The sequence below is a fragment of the Hesperophylax consimilis genome, chromosome 15 (assembly GCF_061612785.1).
Source record: "Hesperophylax consimilis isolate HC1 chromosome 15, BYU_Hcon_1.0, whole genome shotgun sequence".
Classification (NCBI taxonomy): Eukaryota; Metazoa; Arthropoda; class Insecta; order Trichoptera; family Limnephilidae; genus Hesperophylax; species Hesperophylax consimilis.
In genome coordinates this window covers 31,842,044-31,862,346 of record NC_142850.1, presented here as the reverse complement: position 1 = coordinate 31,862,346, position 20,303 = coordinate 31,842,044, and the positions used below count along the sequence as shown (strand labels likewise).

Sequence of the window (20,303 nt, the reverse complement as noted above, 5' to 3'; positions counted from 1 at the left end):
TAGTTTCTACTTGTCACTTGTCAAAAATGACAGCTTCAAAAGTAACATCTACCGAAATAGCGGGCTATTCAAAATAACACCTCTTATTGGAAAACCCTGTATAATTAAGATATTACAAATATTATTTTATTTGCATTAGAAAAAAAATTCCTGCTTTTACCAAAAAATATGCAACAATTGATGAGCTAATTATTAAAAGTTACTCTTATCTCTATTTGTGTCTCCTTTATCTCTTTTCTCTCTATAATATTTTTCACTTAAGTGTATTCTTTTTTAATAAAAACAATTGTGTGTGTAGCCTTTGTCTGAGTATTTTTTTGCATTTTTATCCTATTTGTTAATCTATTAACTGGCTTTCTATAACTGGTTTGTTCTCACGTAAATGTAAAAATGCACATCTGTTAAAAACAATATAATGAAATTAATTACTTCAGCCGTATTTATTTACCAGAGATGAATATACTTCCTTGCTAACTCTTCCCCATCTCATTCCCGTTCGCTACTCACAGTACGGTATTCGCAAAGAGGGCATTCCTACATGTCATAAAAGTCTTTAATACATCTTCTTCGATGAGAGAGCTCACCATCCAAATGTTATATTGTTATACTTTGTGATTCCTTCAACCTATTTAAAGTTATTAATAAGGCTTGTAAATAATATCTCCTCGTTGACAACATAGAGCTGCAATTAGAGGCGCTACTGCGTCTTCGTCGTCAAAACTTGTTCGAGCGTATAGTTAGAGCGTTGGAAGAGTTGGAGGTCAGTTGGAGGTAAAAAAGAGCAACCAATTTTTGGCTTCATGTCTCATCTAAATATAATACATCAATGGTTGATAATCAAAATTTTTAAATGTATTTTCTGAAAAGCACAAATCAAAAACAACACAGAGCTAGTCCTTGAAAGACTAAAAATAAGAAGAAAATAACAAAGAAAAAATATACAAAATATAAAAAAAAAAACTTTTCAAATTTATAATTTTCTTAATTATTATTATAATTATAGGTACTAATTTTCATTTCGCTCTCGAAGCCTTAGTGTGAAAATTCGTATCTTCCTTCCTTAGTAAGTAGTAACATTATTATCGCGTCAAGGAGCGATGAACGAACTATGCATTTCTTTACCGTTTACCGGCGGCCAGATGTTGCGAACGTTGCGCAAACTTTTGCTGTTCAAGTTTCGAGATAATGTTGAAGAACACTCTACATAAAGTTGTTACGTCAAAACTTCTTTCAGTTATTTAAAAAAAACAAGCTTGTAGTTGTTACGGTTAAATTTAATGGAATACAGGTGGGCAAAAATTTTATTACCACTTTGAGTAGTAGTATCTTCTTTGTGAAAGACCACCATCCAGAATTCAAATTGCTTCAATATACTTACGCCGTATTTCGTCATGTGTTCTAAATAGTTAGGTACTTAGCAAACTTCCACATCTATTATTTCATTTTCCTACCACTAGATCAGGGTTCCTTGGTATGTATTATTGTGACAATTTTACTACGGTTTCATGCTCCAATTCTGTAGCCTAAAAAAATTACAAACTACTGATAACTCTTGTGCTATGTTAGCTGATGATTTTAATATGCCTCTATTGAAGAGTAAATCTGTACTAATTAATAACTTTAGCAGTGTATATTTTAGCCTGCCTTTTGCCATGTTTACTTACATAATCTTATGTTTTTTCTTTATTTTTTTCTGTGTGCTACTATGACTGCCAATAAAAATCATGTGTGCAAATTCCATTTGTGCCGTTAATTCTAAATAAATCTCCCCCACTCCCTTCATTCTCACATTATTCTTATCCAACTCGTTCCAACATTAAAATTCCTTCACCGACTTCATCCTCACATTATTATTATCCAACTCGTTCCAACAGTAAAATTCCTTCACCGACTTCATCCTCACAATATTTTTATCCAACTCGTTCCCACAGTAAAATTCCTTCACCGACTTCATCCTCACAATATTCTTATCCAACTCGATCCCACATTAAAATTCCTTCACCGTCTTCATCCTCACAATATTCTTATCCAACTCTATCCCACAGTAAAATTCCTTTACCGACTTCATCCTCACAATATTCTTATCCAACTCGATCCCACAGTAAAATTCCTTCACAGACTTCATCCTCACATTATTCTTATCCAACTCGTTACCGCAACAAAATTCCTTCACCGACTTTATCCTCACAATATACCCCAATTGGGGAAGCACAGACATGTCCGGCCAAGCATGAAGTCACAGGAGCATTTCTGCACGTGTTGATGAATCCGTCCGGCAGACATGCTTACAGAAAAGCTGTGATGTCTTGCTCGCCTGTGAATTCTAGTCCCACTGAGTCCGAGCCGTTCGAACACCTGTGCCGTGTTCACATGAAAAGGAGTTTAAATTTCTGATCTCGCAACAATATTGAGAAATGTACTGTCGGTCACATGGATATAATCACAAGCAAATAAAATGGATTATGTTGTTTGACTTTTGGGTATTGAGTCATGTCGCACTTCATCCTCGTTCTTGAGCGAACGTTTAGACTGTTAATGGACATTGAAAGAAAAAGTTGGCTCATAGGGCATAAGGAAAAGCAATTTCGGCTCAAAACCCGAAAAATCAAACAAAATAATATTGACAATAAAACGCCATTCATTTCAGAGAACCCTTTCAAGAATGTTTCTGATGAAATTTATTCGAATTCCAGGCAAAATTTCATTTCAACCTTTGATCGATTATTATTTTGCTTTAGATGTTCAAGTTAAATTATTCAATAGAAATCTCTAAATCTTGGCTGCCATTTGAAGTCGATTGTTAGATTAATGGGCCTTGGTATCAAGTAGTATCTAATTACACAATATAATAAAAATATGTTGTTTAATAAGATAAATGCTACATTACAAATTCGTACAACTGCGGATGCTGCCAATTTAAGGTGAAACACTTGCGAAAACAACATTGCTCTACGCAAGCAAGGTATCTGTGTGAATACTTTGTTCTGATAAACTCTGGTTGCAAAACCTATGCAGCTTTTATTAGTACCCGGTTTTAACTTAATGGATTAGAAGTTCCCGATTTTTCACACGTGTAGAAGGTTCAAAATTTTGCTTCGACTACCGTTAATTAAAACATATCTCTCAGTTTCTATATTTTTATGTAAAAATATACAATAACTTATATAAAAACTATACATTTTCACAATGAGCATATTTACGGCAACAGAAAAAAGCATTTTAACGCGAGTATCATTCATTATGAATATTAAATTTCAATTTTTATATTGTATTACCCATTGGTTTCATAAAATAATTTATCTTGAAACGAAACAATCAATTCTTGATTACTTTCTTACCTTTCTTCTTTCATGAAAAATCTCTTTTCTACATATTGTCTTAAATAATTTTTCTTTACGTATACATTTTGTTATTTTATTTGATAAATAATTCCAAATTGACCACGAAGAATATTTTGAATCCCTGAATGATATTTATCAAGGTAGAATTTTATCAAAAAATATTTTTGTAATTTTCATATTTTCACAATCAGTAACTTCTTATTATTATTTCTTGATGTGAGGCCTTCTTTTTTTTTCTTCTTCTTCTGGTGGTAAGTTACCAAGATAATCTAATATAAGGCAAATATTTACAAACTAGAGTAGTTAATATTGTACTATCCTAAAATATACACAACTTTAATTCAACCGTAGCTTCATAATTATTCATTGGGCTTATAAGTTTCTGGTCTCAGATGAGAGTGAAGAGGAGACTGGGGGATGAATGGCTCGTCATCTTCATACGTGTCGGTGGTCCCAGTGAGAAGCTGAAGATACTTGAAGGACCTGGACTGGATGGGACAGGACCTGATTTGCTGCCTCCGGTTTGGTTCATAACTGAGTGTGCCATATTCTCTGTAAAACGTGAAAGCATCAACGATTTACAACATAATTTTGCACTAATCCTAGAAAACAGGGAAAAGCATTCACAAAAAACACATGCTAGCATTAAAAAATTTTGCTCAAATTTTCGCTCTCGGATTTGATATATTTCAAGAATATTCGAGACAAAATAACCTTCGAGAACAAATACTTAAGTTGAGAATTCCCACGAAAGATTTATAATTTAAATATTCTGGATCGCAACTTCTCGCTGGAAAATCAGGTAGACAAACAAAAACTGGAACATCTTCAATTATGTAAGAAGTAGTTCGTTAATCATTTCGGTGCGTAGTTACAAATTTTCCAGTTCAATAAACAAACAAAATGTTTAAAAAATCTTTGTTCCATTTATATCAATGTCACAATGAACACTGAAATTTATAGCTGGAGAATCAAGAAAAAAATAAAAAAAATAAAGCTCTTCAATATAGCAAGGTAAAAATTACCGCATGAGGAGCATAGCTACTATTGTTGTAGGTATGTAGGAAATGATAAAAAGGTGCACCAAATTTTAAGCCATTTGTTTTTTATTTGGTTTTTGGATATCACACTTGGAATGAACACTGAAAGGCGTGGTATAAAAATCACGAATGTATGTTTTTTTACAACATTAAATAATCATCTTACCTGGGGATGCTAGGCGAATGCATGTCAGCATAAATGTAATTTGGTGTCTGTCTGAAGGGGCTATTTCTGGACTGTGGTGTAGGGGTTCTGTCAAATGTATAAGGTTCAGGAGAGAATGCCGCACTTGACTCTGAAGAAGACTCCCAAGGATAAGTGTACCCATTGTTCGAAGGAACGGCTGGAGTGCTTGTTGGATTTCCAGCAATCTCCACGGTTATTTCAGGAGTGTTTCTTATTTCTCTGGCAGGAGAACTGCAAGACGATGAACTAGATGTGCTTTTATTGAGGAAGGAATTAACAAAATTTCTTCTCAAGTCTCCAACCTTTTTCCATTCTGGAACATCAACTTCTTTGTCTCTCGACAGATCTGCCTTTCTCTCCCGCCATGTTTTTGGGCGAATGGTCTGGCTCCAGAGTGGGTTTATGACTGATGCCGTCTTGTTGTCTGCATCTGATTTGCTATAGTTAAGTTTGCATGAAGGTTTCCACGGTGGGTCTTCTTCAAAGCTGGTTTCTAATTGTGATGAACCTCTTGATAATCTCGATTGAGAAAGTTCTCTTGGTTGAGACATTCTAGACTCGGATGGTTCTCTTGATACGGACTCAGACACGTCTCTTGACAGTCTTGATTGAGATACATCTCTTGACAATCTCGACTGAGACGCATCTCTTGATAATGTCGACTGAGACATATCTCTTGATAATCTGGACTGTGACATGTCTCTTGATAATTTCGACTCTGATAATTCTCTTAATTCTCGCCTCCATGGTGGTTCCACTTCTTCTCTGTAGAAATCGCTGTCATTTTTGGATTCCCGTTTTTGGTTTGCGATTTCTCGAAGTTCTCGTTTCCAAGCAGGTTCAGTGTCTTCCTTGCTATTGGCATTCACAGGTATTAAATTTTCTGCTGGTTTTGACTTATTCCAAGAATTACTTTGACATAAATCATTAAACTCATTTGACTGTGGTAGTGGTTGAAGTAAAGAATCAATGGGTTTTGCTGGTTTCCACGTACTGTCTTGGATGTCTTTAGAATCACATGACTTTTTACTATCCGACAAGATAAGAGGAACGTCATTTTCAATCAGTTTCCATGGTGGAAGAATTTCAATTTTTGGTGGCTGACTTGGAGGTTCTTTATTTTCATGTCGATCCACATATGACATTTGTTTGACCGTGGATATTTTATTATCTTTTCGGTCAATTAATGAAATTTTTGCAGGTGTTCCGGTAAGTATACTGAAAGCATCATTTTCATTTTCATTTATGGTGGAATTATCCCCTAAAAATGAGAAACGTTTTGAGCATAAACTCAGACTAGGAACACTATCAAGGTCATTGTTGAGACTTTTAATATTTTCAGTATTACGGCGAGAAGAAATTAAGTCACGATTTTCCCTCAAGAAACTATCTTCTTTTTTTACTTCTTTCCTTGATTCCAACATAGTTTCTTTTATAATTTCCTTTTTTTCCTCCTTTTTTTCTTCATTTCTGCCTTCTTTCTTTTCAACTTTCTCTTTATTTAGAATAGGGCTGACGGATTTATTATTAAAGCGGCTAATAATGTCTCCAACACTCACTTTTTCTTCTTCTTCACCAACTGGTAGGTTTTCTTTATTCTTCATTTCAGAAAGCACTGACTCGAAAAGCTTAGTATGTACTCCAATTTTGGGTGTAATATCACCATCCTCGTCAGGTTTATCGAACGTAACATTTTCTGTTTCTTTTGAGTGAGTTATTTCTAAATTCTCTTTAGTTTGTGGGTTTTCTGTGATTAATGTCTCAATATTCGTTTTCGTTTCCTCAATCCTATCTCCATTTAACAAAGGCACCTCATTTTTAATAGGAGATCTGGGTCGTTGTGTAATTTGAGATGGGTGGAAACCATTTTCTTTTATTTCGGAATTTGTCTCTAGTCTAAATGGAGAAGGTGATCTATCTCTGGTCTTATTATTTTGACATGAAAGGAAACTTGGTTCTTTTTTATCACAGGTCGTCTCCAGTTTAAATGGGGAAGGAGATCTATCTCTATTCAAATTCAGGCAAGAAAGTAAACACTGTCCTCCTTTATCGATCGGCTCAATAATTCCTTTTGTATCAGTTATATCTGGTATCTTTGGAATATCTAATACTTTGGGTATCTTAGGAGACTCCGTTTTTTTAATGTCTGGTTTCTTTATTTCCTTTTTCTTTACTTCTTGTTTTTTAACATCTTGTTTCGTAATTTCTGGTTCTGATTCGGAGCAAGGTTTCTCGACGACATCATTTTTATATTCAAATGTCTCTTTTGGTTTGATGTTATCCAATTTGTTTATTGATTCGGCTGTGGGAGTTTTCTCTTCGTCATTAATTTCTTTTGCAGATGTTTCGATGACTCTGTCAATTGATTCGCTTCTGTTGTATGGACCGCTCGTTCTACGTAGCAGGGTTTTAGGGTTCGTAGGAATCTGAATAGCGGGGAATACGGGAATTGGTAATGCATAATAATTCATCGGTGGTTTTACTGGCGGAGTTTCACTAGTAGGAGTGAAAGATGGCTGTGCTGGTTTCTCCTGTACCCCTGGGCTCATTGCGTTTATCATAAGACGTCGTGCCATTTTTTCTGATCTGATTTGCGAGAGGTCCAAGCCGCCGGGTGTATATGTAAAAGGTTTCTTATCCTTGTTCATCATGGCATTCTGTACGCAGGCGGGAGGCTCTCTTGGTGACATGGGCTGAAATGAGAGATGTAGCAGTTAGTTTTTGCAAATTATTGAATTAAATTTTTGGCCTATGATAGAAAGTAAATAGTCTGATTGACATTAAGCCTAATTTATAAAATATTTCTAAAAATTATTTGTATTCCTGTTAAAAACGGGATTATAGGCCATTTACAAATGAATTGATAAGTATCCTAAAAAACTTTATTTTTTTCCTGTTATATGATTAAGAGCAATGCAGGTGGATAAACACAATTTCCGATATTATTACTAATTTACCAAAACTTTATCACGAAACGGCTAACAGTCCCATTTTTAACAGGATGACTAATAATTTTAAGAAATTTTCAATAAATCAGCATTACTCATTTTTCTCCGTGTAGAGCACAACTGATCAAGATATAAACTACTATTTTCATTTTAGTTAGACTCTCGACTAGCAATCCAGAGGTCGCAGGCTCTAATCGCGGCCTAAATAAATTTTATTTGATTTTTTTTAGTTATATCAAAATATACTAATTTAATAGTATATACGGTACATTTTCCGAACGTTTCAAAGTGGAAGATACTCTCAGTATTGCCCCGGTGTAGAGCTGCTGTTCAAAATTGAAACGTTACTTAAAATGGCTTTGGCTGAGTTAGGTGACCAGATCTGAATAGCCAGGTACTTTCGCACCGTCTTCTTAACCATCTCCTCTCCTCTCCACTACCTTTAGCCTCAGAACATACCCCAGTTGGGGATGTAATAGTCTCACTGGCTTCATGTGGTTGAGAGCAGTTGGGAGTCTTGTGGGATTTCACATAAAACAAAATAAATTACAACGAAAATTTGATAGCATCGTAGTTCAAAACAAAGCCCTCAAGTTACAGTTTTTCTTTTATGATTATCCTTCTTCAAAAGGTACTTAATTAGATTTAACCATAAAGAAATATAGATAGATACAATAAAGCAATGAAAATGAATATTATATTCCCATCTATACGGTGGGGAGGTGCTCACCGGGCTTTTTAGGTCCCCCATGTCCGACTTGTCAAACCTCGTTGGGCTGAAGACGGTGTTCCTGTGGGCGGGGTTGGGCATAGTCGGGTACTCCATACTGAAACAACACAAACACCATTAAAGCCTTTTAAAAAACGCTTGCCTGGAAAATATTCAAATTTATTACCAGTTTATTCATAATACGATATCGAAAATAATAATACTTGAGCACAAAAAACTGATATTACAAAGAATTATTGAAGGCAAATATGTATAAAATGTTCGGTTTTTTGCCTTAAAACCATTCCTTGTTATTTAAAAAAAATACATTAGAAGTATGTTGGTATCGGGGGATTTGAATCTGAAATAATTGTTTAGTTTTAAAATGAAGTATTGATGCAAATTGAAAATTAAATAGTTTTTGTCGATGACACGGAGAAAACTTACTGATATTTATTTATACGCCTGAAGGGGCTTTTACTTAAAAGTCATACAAGAATCGTGAACCATGAAGTCAATCGCTTACCCATTAATCAACGTGAAGTAATTAAAAAGGGGAGTCAATAATTATTGTTAAATCGTATTCCATCTTATCTCTAAATTGTATTTCACAGCACCACTTTTATGGTATCTTATGGTATTTGATCACAAAGTACCATTAAACCAATCGCTTCCTCGGTGGAAGATACCTAATCTCCCTTGTTCCTCGTTCGCTCCCTTTTGTTGGTAGATACGTATCGAATTAGCCTATCTCCCAGGAACTGCAGTGCAGGGGGAGTTGTTTAATATTTTATCGGCAATTATTCCAGTGCAGTCTGAATGCATTTAGTGCACGCATTGCAATCTTGCTCTACCCTTCGGATCTCAAACAACCCGCTTCCAAGAATTCATTCACCCTATCGGAGAATTAATCTATGGAATTGTACTGGAACACCTTCATTAAATTTTAGACGGATATCTATATTATGGGTAGTATTTAGTACGTAGGTACTGCCGTACTGACTTATCGGAATTTGAATGATTGAAGTACGTACTAGAATCTTCGTAAAATGTCTGAATATTTTTTTTTAAATATTGGAAACTAGCTGTTTCCCAGCGTTGCCCGGGCTCTTCACAGAGATTTTCAAAATCAGATGTAGATATTAATTTTTCTCTTATTTTGAAAGACAATGTGAGCAAGAAGTATCAACATTCTTGATGGGGTGGATAAATGAGATGAGGTGGTTTTTAGAAATATCGAATAGATACATTATACACAGTGACCTTTCTCTTGTCTTGATTGTAAATTGTACAAAATTTCATCAATGTAGGAATAAAACTGTAGATTTTTATTAAAAAAACCAAGTCAGGCGGCCGCCCGCCACAGAATATCATCTTTATATACGAGTATATAGATAATAAAAGCATGAGGGAATTAATTGTATCGAAGAGGTACTCTAGAGGTACTTCATCGGTTGGACGTAAAAGTAAAACGCGCTATTGTTTCTCTAACAGACTGAACCAAGCAACGCGTGGCAGAATACAGCTAGATTGAAATAACTCAAAACTGAGTTTCAAGAATCTACTATGGAAAATTTTAATAGAATTCGATAAATTATTATAATTTTGGTCTCTAATTGATTTTTTTACAAAAATCATCCAAATTTTTACGAAATTTTCGTCATTTATTATTATGACCAGTATTACACAGTGGTTATGAATCCTATTTTCACGACCAAATTTGGATGTATTTCGGGTTGTTGAACCAACTTTTCGGCAGTATTTTGTTTCGTAAATGCCCAATAATGAAAACTGCAAGACGGCCAGCATAGATGGGACACGCGACTCATATGAATTTGGTATTAGTTGGGGAATCACGAAAAGTGTTTATAACATCAAGCTGATATTTGTCGGGATTTCGAAAGAGGTTGAGACATTTTGTTGGCATTTAAAATTTAATTACCTAGTGCCCTGGGGCAAGTTGAAAAATAACAAGAAAATAATTATTACCAGATGTAAATGGTTCAAGTTTATGTAATGTCAACTATTTACTGCTTACCAAATCATGTTAACTGTAAATTGATAGTAGTACTCATGAATTGAAACTAAATGTCATTTTAAGTTAATTTAAATAAGTATGAATATACATACACTTATAATATAATATATTCACTCAATATTTTTGTTAGACCAATAATTTCGAATTTGGGTGAGTGCACCGGTAAAGGCCCTTTTATTACTTTTTATCCAAATTATAATGTACTATTTTAAATTTGTTTCAGTATCCCAATTTATGTTCTCTGGAAGAGTATTGTTTAACTTGTTGCAGTGTACCTAGCATTTATTTTACCAAAATTAGTATGCATTACAGGAAGTAATAAATAGTACAGCGAGTATTGAAAATTTTTGTGTATTATTTTTGTGTTGTCAACACATTCATAATATTAAAGATTATGTTCGAGTCTGTAATTACAGGTAGGTACATTATTACTAAGGTATTTTTGTACCCGTTACTACTAAAAGTCACCTAAAATGTTTTAACCGTTATTATTCCTTGGCCCTGACAGTTCACGTATAAAAAATATGTTTTATTCTTTCGGAACTGAAGGCACTTAAGAAAAACATTATTAAACTTGATTTTTTTTCAAATTAAACAAACAATTAAATTTAAAAAAAATAGAAATAACTTGTTGACCCTTTCGAACACTTAACATATTATGACAAAATGATACATGTTATAACTTTTTTTATATATTTATTGATCTGTACCGTTAACGTATTTCGGCTTTAACATAAAACAAAAACTACAATATTATAAGAAATGAGAATTGCGTAAGTAATAGAGTACGCTAAATGAGAGTGTAAAACAGTAATGATTAGAAAATTGAAGTTAAGAACATGTTTAAATAATAACAAAGCAAACATTGATATTTTTTAAGTTATACAATATTTCAATAATAAAAAATATATGAATATATTTATATAATCTAATATTTATCTAACTAATGTCTAAATAGTATAAATAATGTCACTATCCGTGTCTGTCTGTTTGTGCCCTTAGTTCTTCTAAACTACGAAATGGATTTTGATATTGTTTTCACCATAATTTAGAGAATTTTCTCCGGAAGGTTTATATATGAAAAAAATGAGTATTATATTTGTATAAAGTAGAGAAAAGTCGATGTTTTGTAATGCAGCGTAATTTTTTTTCGGGCGCTTACATTGCTAACGCTGGCTAAACCTTATGAGATACATCAAAATAACGTATAACGGATTTGTATATCCTAAAAAGGACTACCAAAGAGTCCTTGATGGTATATGTCTATCTCCTCAGAATAACCCCCAGCAACGCCGGGTAATATAAAGATGAGGCACAAAGTAAATTATACGCACGTATAAAACTAAAGGAATATCTGTAAGCTGATAAAGCAGTAGTAGCGCCTATTGTATGTTCCAGTATTTAAAACAAATAACTATTAAATGGAAATAAAAAATAAAAAAATCTGGTCGTGAGGGTTTATAACACTTATTTAAATCATAAATTTAATTACTCAATACATTATTACAAAAGAGAGAGATCATAGATAATCTCGGTACATAAGGATCCTTAAGAGTGATTATTTTTTATATGTCACGATCAATTTCAAACTAATTATCGATTTCACGAATGATGTTCAAGTTTGCTAAGGTACAATCCGGGCACTGGTTAGTAGAGATTGATTTATATAATATTATTCTGTAAACTGCAACATACCTAATTGTTAGTTCGTGAAGATAATAACATCAATAGTTTCTACTGCAGATTGCTGTCCTTCCTATTGTGCAGTCTACCTCGCCAGTCCTACCGAATTTAGCAGCCTCGCTTTGATCAAATCTCTGCAATATTCCACCATTTTGGCATCAAAGGCCGGCCTCATAATCGCCGCAATCTAACTCTGGTCTTCCGTGATTAGTTGTATTTAATCTCCTCGTCACGGATCCGGAGACATAAGCGGCTAGGTATGGCCAGGCTAAATTATCCCCAATGGATTTCTTGGAATAGGTTAAATCAGATGATTTTCGAATGGTGATGAATTTGAGGTATCTACAATACTAGTTCAAGGTAAATAGGGCGTCAAAGAGTTTCACGAAGGACTTTTATGTACCCTTTTATATCATGTAAAAGCGTGCGTACTAATATTATATTATATAATTGGTGTTTATATGTTAACACAATATAATATCACGACATGTGTATTCAGTGATCGGTGCCGATAGTTTTTCTGACTCCAAATTATAAATGAAAGCTTCGATTGAAATAAATTGAACTTTATTGTTCATTTTAATTTATACGGGAATCAACGTTAATTCATCAGAAGGATTAGGAAATAAGAAACAAATGAACTGTCAACGAAGACGGTTAGATCCAGAATCATTCCAGAATAATTAAAATAGCCTTTCTGCCAGCGCTTCGTTACTTCGAGAAGTGTGGCGATCCTCTAAATATTGCCAGCGGCAAAAAGGAATATTACGCGTAAATCATTGTTAGTTCTTATTCCCTACAATGATAAAAAATGTCGGGACAAAATTACACAGGTGTGAATTTCACGTACCTACGAATATTACGAATATTTACACTACAAATATAACACCACAAAGAATCACACCTACTGGAATTACATACATCATTAAAATTTAAAAATCTGTTTTAATAGGTGTAAATTACACATTATATAAGTAATTTCAGTAGGTGTAATTCTCTCCATATGTAATTTCATCGATGTGTAATTTACATCCGAGTGAAATTCCTACAGTGTAATTTCATCAATTTGTAATTACATCCGTGTGAAATTCTAGTAGTGTAATTTCATCAACGTTTAATTAATTACAACCGTGTGAAATTCTAGCAGTGTAATTTCATCGACGTGTAATTACATCCGTGTAATTGAAATTTCAGCAGTGAAATTTCATCACGCAACTGTAATAAATCATAGTCATCACCAGCATTTAAAGTTATCAATGATGATGGAAAATTTTGAAAATGTTAAATCATCAATTAAAAATACAAAGGTACATTATTTTAAAAGTTTAATAAATTACCAAGATAAAATATCTCAAACCCTACCTATATATATGAAATCATAATATACATTTCTTAACAAAATTCACTGTTCATTTTACAAAATAAATCTGAAGACGACTACATAATAACACGTTGAAACCGGTCCATTCTACCAAGTAAAAGTGCAAAATTGTTTTATAAAAATCATTTCAAGAGAATATAAAAATGTTTCAAAAATTCAAAAAATTATCTTTCAATTATTTAAAAGAAATATTAAAACCAAAATTCTTCGAACAAAAAATGATTCCATTCATCATTTTAGAAAAATAAATCTTTTGTAATACGTGAGCTAGCCTTTGTTTATTGTATTATCAATTTATTGCGGCCCTATCCCATAACCTTGTGGGTCTCTAATACCAAATAGAAGGTCCAGGTCCAGGGGCTTAAAGCAAAGCCTTGCAGCTTATTATTTACATTGTTTCCTCTTGTTACAGAATCGTGACGGGCTTGAATATCGGGGATTCATCTTGCAACTCAGTACACAATACACAATACGAGTATCAACTATCTTAAGCTTCGAGGTTCCGAGGCGGTGAGGCCTGTCAACAAATTGGTGTTGTGTACAATGTACACTGGGTGGATCAAATCCACGTCTCGTTAAAGGGGAGAATTGGAAATAGAATTTAAATTTAACTCTTTGAATTTGTGTCAGAATACGCAATGTGTGCTTGTGATTAGGGGTATTTGATTTATAGCTGACATTATATAATACCTACATTCCAAGGGTAACCCTCGCCCGAAACTCTCGACAAAGAAAATTATGTGAAAGTCACATATTTGGAAAGATTTTATTTATACAAGATTAATATTAACGTCTTATTAAGGAAATTAGCTACGATTGGTTTCTCAACAAGACTTTTTTTAATTTCTTCATACTTCAGAAATCTTTTTTGTTCCGTCTCGTTCTGCTGAATTCTTAGTTTTTTTTAATCCCCCAAGGATCTATCTTAGAACCGGTGTTATTTTTGTTGTTTATTATAATATTTACATACAAAACTTCCACTTTTCGGAGCCATTCGAATTATGAAATTACCGTTTAAGGATGTTGTGAGGATGAATGAAGTGTTACTGGAGAACGATAGGGAAAGTTAAAGTCGAATTTTAGTACCTGGCGATACAGATCTTAACCTTAAATGAATTTAAATCATGTTAAACAATATATCGATTCCGTTTTTAGTTTTTTGTAAACATGTCTGAAGTTTTTCTTTTCTGAACCTTGCTTGAACGTCTCCATATAGTGGTGTTGTGTAATGAACCATTCATAGGTATCGGCGCCGATGATTGAATGATCTCTCAGACTTTGTTAAATTAAGTTCAGTCGGTATCTTTCAACCATTAAATTAGGTATTTATAAAAGAGTAACTAATGAAAAACATGATAAAACTTACGTGCTCGGAATTATTCATTATAAACCATTGAAACCTTGTCTATGTACGACAATATTCATGCATAAATGAGTCTATTTTTATAGTCCCAAGAACGAAAACGCATGTAACATAATATACAAAACAAACAGTGAATAAATAAAAATTTTAAAAAAGAAGATAGGTCGGGTTAAAATGTAAAAATGTCGGTGGGTGATTTAATTCGCATGTAATCTTCGGCCTCGTCGAACTTTTACAGTAATAATTTTGTTCCGATTCCTAATAATTCCGAGCAGATAAAAGAATTCGAATAGCCGAGACACGCACCTATTTATGCACCCGCAAGTTTCTCAACCGACAGAGCAGAGGGCGCTCTCCCGACACGTGCCGCCATCTCGCGTCGTATCAGATGGACTCGCCACGCGCCAATTTCCTATTTGTCGTTATCATTTGACACCCGGCGCGGATATTGCCCGCTGAATTTGTAATTTTATGCGAATTTTATTCACCCATTCCGCTATGTACACATAAAACCATGCTACTAAATTAGATAGCCCAAATACAATGTATCGATGCGCCACTGTGCTAGTTATTTAGTGTTTGTTTTCTGAAGGGGTAGCAGATATGAAAATATACCTACACGTACGTAGATTCTATTTGCGTATGATAACCAACGTAAATAAGATTTTTAAACTCGTGTTTTTAAACTGTGGAGATACACAAAATGTGTATGCAAATCAAAACAGTGTCACAGTATCAAAAGTAATCCCAGAGAGAGATCGTACTTAACATCATCGTTCAAGTATCTTCTATCTTTTTAGTTTTCACACAAGACGTATGAGAAGAAAGAAGAAAATCGTATTTTTTTGTTATTTGTTTTTGGGGTATTATGCCGTGTTGCGCTAACTCCTTCCTTAGCCAACGTTTCGGACAGCATTGCAGTGTCCATCATCAGGGCAGATGTGTGAAGAAAATCGTCGATTACTAACGTACAGCCTCTCTCCGCGACTATTTCAGGTACACTTCATTTTATGGATACAGCCGCCCGGAACTATTCATTTGATAACCAACACCTCTCACTTATTTCACAACAAGTGGTCTTTGCTAAGTTTGGTGACTTAAAGATCGATACAAGTAGCTTCGCAATCAATGGTTAATAAAAATCGCTTGAATCAATTCAACTATTTATTTATACATAAACCTGTGTATTTCTCATAGATTCCCTTATTAGTCAAATAATATATTCTTACTAGCAGATAAAATCCTGCATTCCAAGTTTATAAAATTATCTTTTTGACATTTTCTCATCTGAGATGCTGTTTGAAAACTTCAAAGGTTATTTTTGAAAATAACAGAGGGCGCCACTTCCGTTTACAGTAATCCTAAACTGTACAATCATTGGGAAAATAATACTCAATTAGATTGTTAACATGTTGCCGATGCGTTAAATCTCTTGGCTCTATCTCAGAAATCACTAAATAACTTTAGGGTAAATTGAAAAAGATCCGTTCAAGTTTTAAAAAAAAAATTAATTGTCATTCGAATAAAAAGTCGATCAGAAAACGTGAGGTGTTTTATTATTTCAGCTTGTATAATCATCAACACGAGGAAGTCAAAATGATTAAGTATTATTGATGTAAGTAGTAACATCTTACCCGAACCAATGTATAATTATTGGAACCAGGCAATTCTGGACAGGTGACAAATCAACAAACTTTTGTAAGTCATGAAAAGCGTCGAAAAAAAATAACAGTTTACGTCAGGGAAGGTTTAGGTATAGGCTAGTTTTTTCTCTTCTTAATGTTCTTCTTTATATCAAGAGTGTGTTGATTTCTAATTGCCCTAAATTGTCTCGGAACCAGATTTTTTTCTTCCGGAACCGTGACGATAATAGTATAATTTCGCTTTGCGTTGCATCACGGATAATTTTTCAAGAGGAGATAATAAACACTAATTTGGCAGCTGGCCGGAGTCACTGACCTAATATTCTCTCAAGCATATTGATGAGCGCAAGAAAGTTTTGTTTATAACTCTGAGGTTTTTCAACTCAACGTTCAAAGCGCAGCTTTTAGAAGTCACTTAATTCCACATTCCTCATTTCATTTTCGTCAAAACAAATAATTTTCTTTCAAATCGAAGTTTTCTTTCAAATCGAGTTTACCTATATTTTTTCTTTATTCAGGAGAGAACACAGATGCAGAGGGGTTTTTTATATGTGATTATCGCACAAGAGTCACAACAGCCAATTGAGATGTATAGTTAGGCTGAAGGTTGTGAAGATGAAGGAGATGGAAAAGAAGAAGGTGAAGAAGATCTGGTCACGAAACACTGCTAAAGCCATTCCAAGCAACGTTTTGGTTCTGAAATGTGCTTATGCAAATATACTAAAATTATTTTTAGTGAATAAATTTTGAAAACACACACATTAATATGAAATAAAATTTTCTTGCACACTCCGAGATTTGAATCTGCGACCCCCTAATTCATAACCAAGGATCGTAACCGTAATAAATAAACAAAAATTATAAAAATGTTTAAAAAAAATTGCTTGCATCAATGCAACCATTTATTTATATGTATACCTGTGTATTTCTCTTAGTTTAATTTATTATTCCAATAAAATATACTTACTAGCAGGTAAAAACCTTCATTCCAATTTTTTTAATTATCTTTTTGACAATTTCTCATCGGGGATGCTGTTTGAAAACTTCAAATGTTATTTTTGAAAATAACAGAGGGCGCCACATCCTAAACTATACAGTTATTGGGATAATAATAATTCAGATTGTATTAACATGTTGCCGATGCGTTAAATCTCTTGATTCTATCGCAAACCACTTGCCTATCTTTTTCTCCTTTGTTTTCCTCCATGATTCGAAGCCAGCTACGGCAACGGCGTCCAATTTGGGAAATGTTCTCAGGAAGTGGGGTTGGAAATTAGAGTAGATGAAGTTTGGGAATAATGTCTATTGAAATACATCTCGACGCTGATCGTAGTTAAAACCATTTCAAGCTGTCTCTGTTCTCACTACTGTAATTCCATCAACTTCATCAACCATACGAAGAATAGAAGACCCCTGCGATACTGAAAGTATCTTTCTTACTTTAACAAGGTGCAAGTCCGCGACTTCTGGGTTCAGAACAAAGGAGCTTACAACTCTGTCACAGAGGTTTTGTAACAATACAGTATTGATAACATCGACAATATTGATAGAAACTACAAGCAATTTCCCATGAAACCTTATAATTCTGTTGTGATCTTTTGGCGGCGCGCCAAAAGATAAAACCAACTCTTGCAAGCGTGGCAAGACGGGACGACGCTCTTGCTCTTCATTCAACCAGCCTTGGAACTCGTCGGCTCTTTCCGCCCGGCTGCCAAAAATTTATGCGGTAAATAAAACCCTAGTTTCCTTCAGCAAAAGATTCCATAGTGAAAAGGGCTTGCATTGCCTGACGAAATGTGTGCACGCTTTTGAAGCGTTGATCGCAGGTTTGCGTGTTGGTTGATTTTTGTCACCTGCATCGCGTGGTACACCATTACCACACGAGAGTGCAAAAGTGTTAAGTGAGGCAGCTATCCGAAACTTCAGAATATACCATTTATCCATTACACTTAAATCTTTTGCTCAAATTCGTGTTATGAAAATAGTTACCGGTCTAACAACCCAGTTAGCGTGTTAAGTTCATTTAGTGTTTTTTTTTTTAAATAAATACCTTATAGTTTCAATGTTTCTCAATAAATGACGTTAAGATATATAGTTTTAATGTGTTTTCATAGGTGTCAGTAGTAGTACTATATGATAAAGACAATTTTCGGACGTTTTGATCTTAGTCCAGGATGTTAGTCCAGCTAGATTTTCAATATAAATATGATATGGTAATAAACAGACCATTAATCTCAAAACAAACCGAGGTGTTATTGAAAACTCACGATCATACAAATGTATTGCTAACCAGAGCTAAAATAACAGGACAACACATTGGCTCAGCCGGTAGGATAAAAACCACTTACTGCATTTAGTTCTTCATAACTATGAGACTAAAGGTAGACTATAGGTATCCTGGTATACTGCCCTTAGTATTAGCACTTAGTCAATAGCGGAAAGTCTTACACTTTATCTCTGAAATGTAATTCCCACGTTCCTGTGATTGGACAAGTCATCCTTTCCGCTCCATGAAAAAATAAAACGAAATAAAGGTTAAACGCCACGTTCGTTATAATTTAATTATCACAAATACAATATTAGATTGAATCACTGGTATATTATTGTATCTGTATGCCTTTCTTGGAATAATTAAGTTTTTATACGGACAAAACTGTTTATTCATATTCATACTGAAGTACTGGCGCAAACAAAAAAAGCATTTTAATATTATAAAGTATAATTGCACAAAATGTATTTTAATAAAATAATTGAATTAACGCCGTCTATGAACAAGTAGATTATAATAACCCCGCGTTTAACCTTAAGAAAACTTTAATCAACCTTATTTATTTATTTATTTATTTATTTATTAATTTACGGACAATATGTCCATTAAAACCATAATATTGACACGAATAAAAAAACATAGATGACAGTGAATGGAGAGTACATGAATGTGAAGGGCAAAGACAATGTAAAATAGAAAATGTTCATATAGAAAATAACTACAAGTCATAGCATCAATAACGATTAAGTTGTGAAAAATTGTGAAAAATTACATATTACGTATCGCTTTTTGAAAGTCATTTAGACTTACACCAAAAAATTCAATGCTCTGACTTGAGTTTACAAGTCTCGACATTCTGGACAAAGAAGAATGGTACCCATAGTTAGTTGAGTGGTGATTGAGGAACAACAATTCATTATTTCGGAGTCTACGGGATGGGGTGTTGAATTGAATGAGTTGTAGCAGTTCAGGTGAGTCGGTTATACTGTTGATTATTTTAAATATGCAAATTAGATCGGAGTCTTTTCTACGTTTTTCTAATGAAGATAAATTTAAAATCCGCTCAATTTCCTCATATGAGTAATCGCCTCTTTCAAGTCCTAACCTCCAAGCAAAGAACCTCCTTCCTTATCGAAAGTAAATTATTTTTAATTAATACATTCATATTGCTGTGTAATTATATAGAACAATATTTCAATTACATCAGTTTTGTATAAATTCAAACGAAGTTAAAGTGAAAATTCATTGCTAAAAGGTGATTGAAAATAGCATTTACTCTAGAGACACGATGTCCAACATAGACCATAGAACAATGAATAAATCTATAATATTCATCTTTGAACACGTCTAATGCACCTGTTTCTAAAATCCGTATACTTACTCACTGCTGTACTAAAATACATTAGAAAATAATTTTCGCAAATAGAATCGATTAAATCTGTAATGTTTTCCGCACGTCCTAATTGATGATTGGCAGTTTGATTTCGATCTCAGTAAATTATACTATCACCCATACATCTTGTTACTAATATACATATACATCTATATATATGCGGCACGTAGCAACAAATTTGTACTTTATAGGTGTAATATCTCTTGGCCCGAGGCCAAATCTCAGTTGTAAATATTCGACTGGCCATGTCTTATGCAACTAACTGAACTGAATTCTGTGGAACTTCTCCGGTTAAAACCGTTCGACGT

The 20,303-nt window shown here is 33.8% G+C and overlaps 1 protein-coding gene across 2 annotated transcripts in view; it reads right to left on the bottom strand.

Annotated features, from left to right (window-relative positions):
• Positions 1-2,641: 2,641 nt before the first annotated feature.
• The window catches only part of LOC149417637 (uncharacterized), a 40,512-nt gene continuing 22,850 nt past the window's right edge, over positions 2,642-20,303 (bottom strand). Inside the window, exons 2-4 of one of the 2 annotated variants that reach the window (XM_089640478.1) lie at positions 8,247-8,343; positions 4,548-7,261; positions 2,642-3,893 (exon numbers count right to left, since the gene is read on the bottom strand). In XM_089640478.1, the coding sequence (XP_089496604.1) occupies positions 3,701-3,893; positions 4,548-7,261; positions 8,247-8,342 (3,003 nt within the window). In that variant the 5' untranslated portion in view covers position 8,343 and the 3' untranslated portion in view covers positions 2,642-3,700. The remainder of the gene's footprint in view (positions 3,894-4,547; positions 7,262-8,246; positions 8,344-20,303) is intronic. The other variant, XM_089640479.1, reaches the window with a different exon arrangement.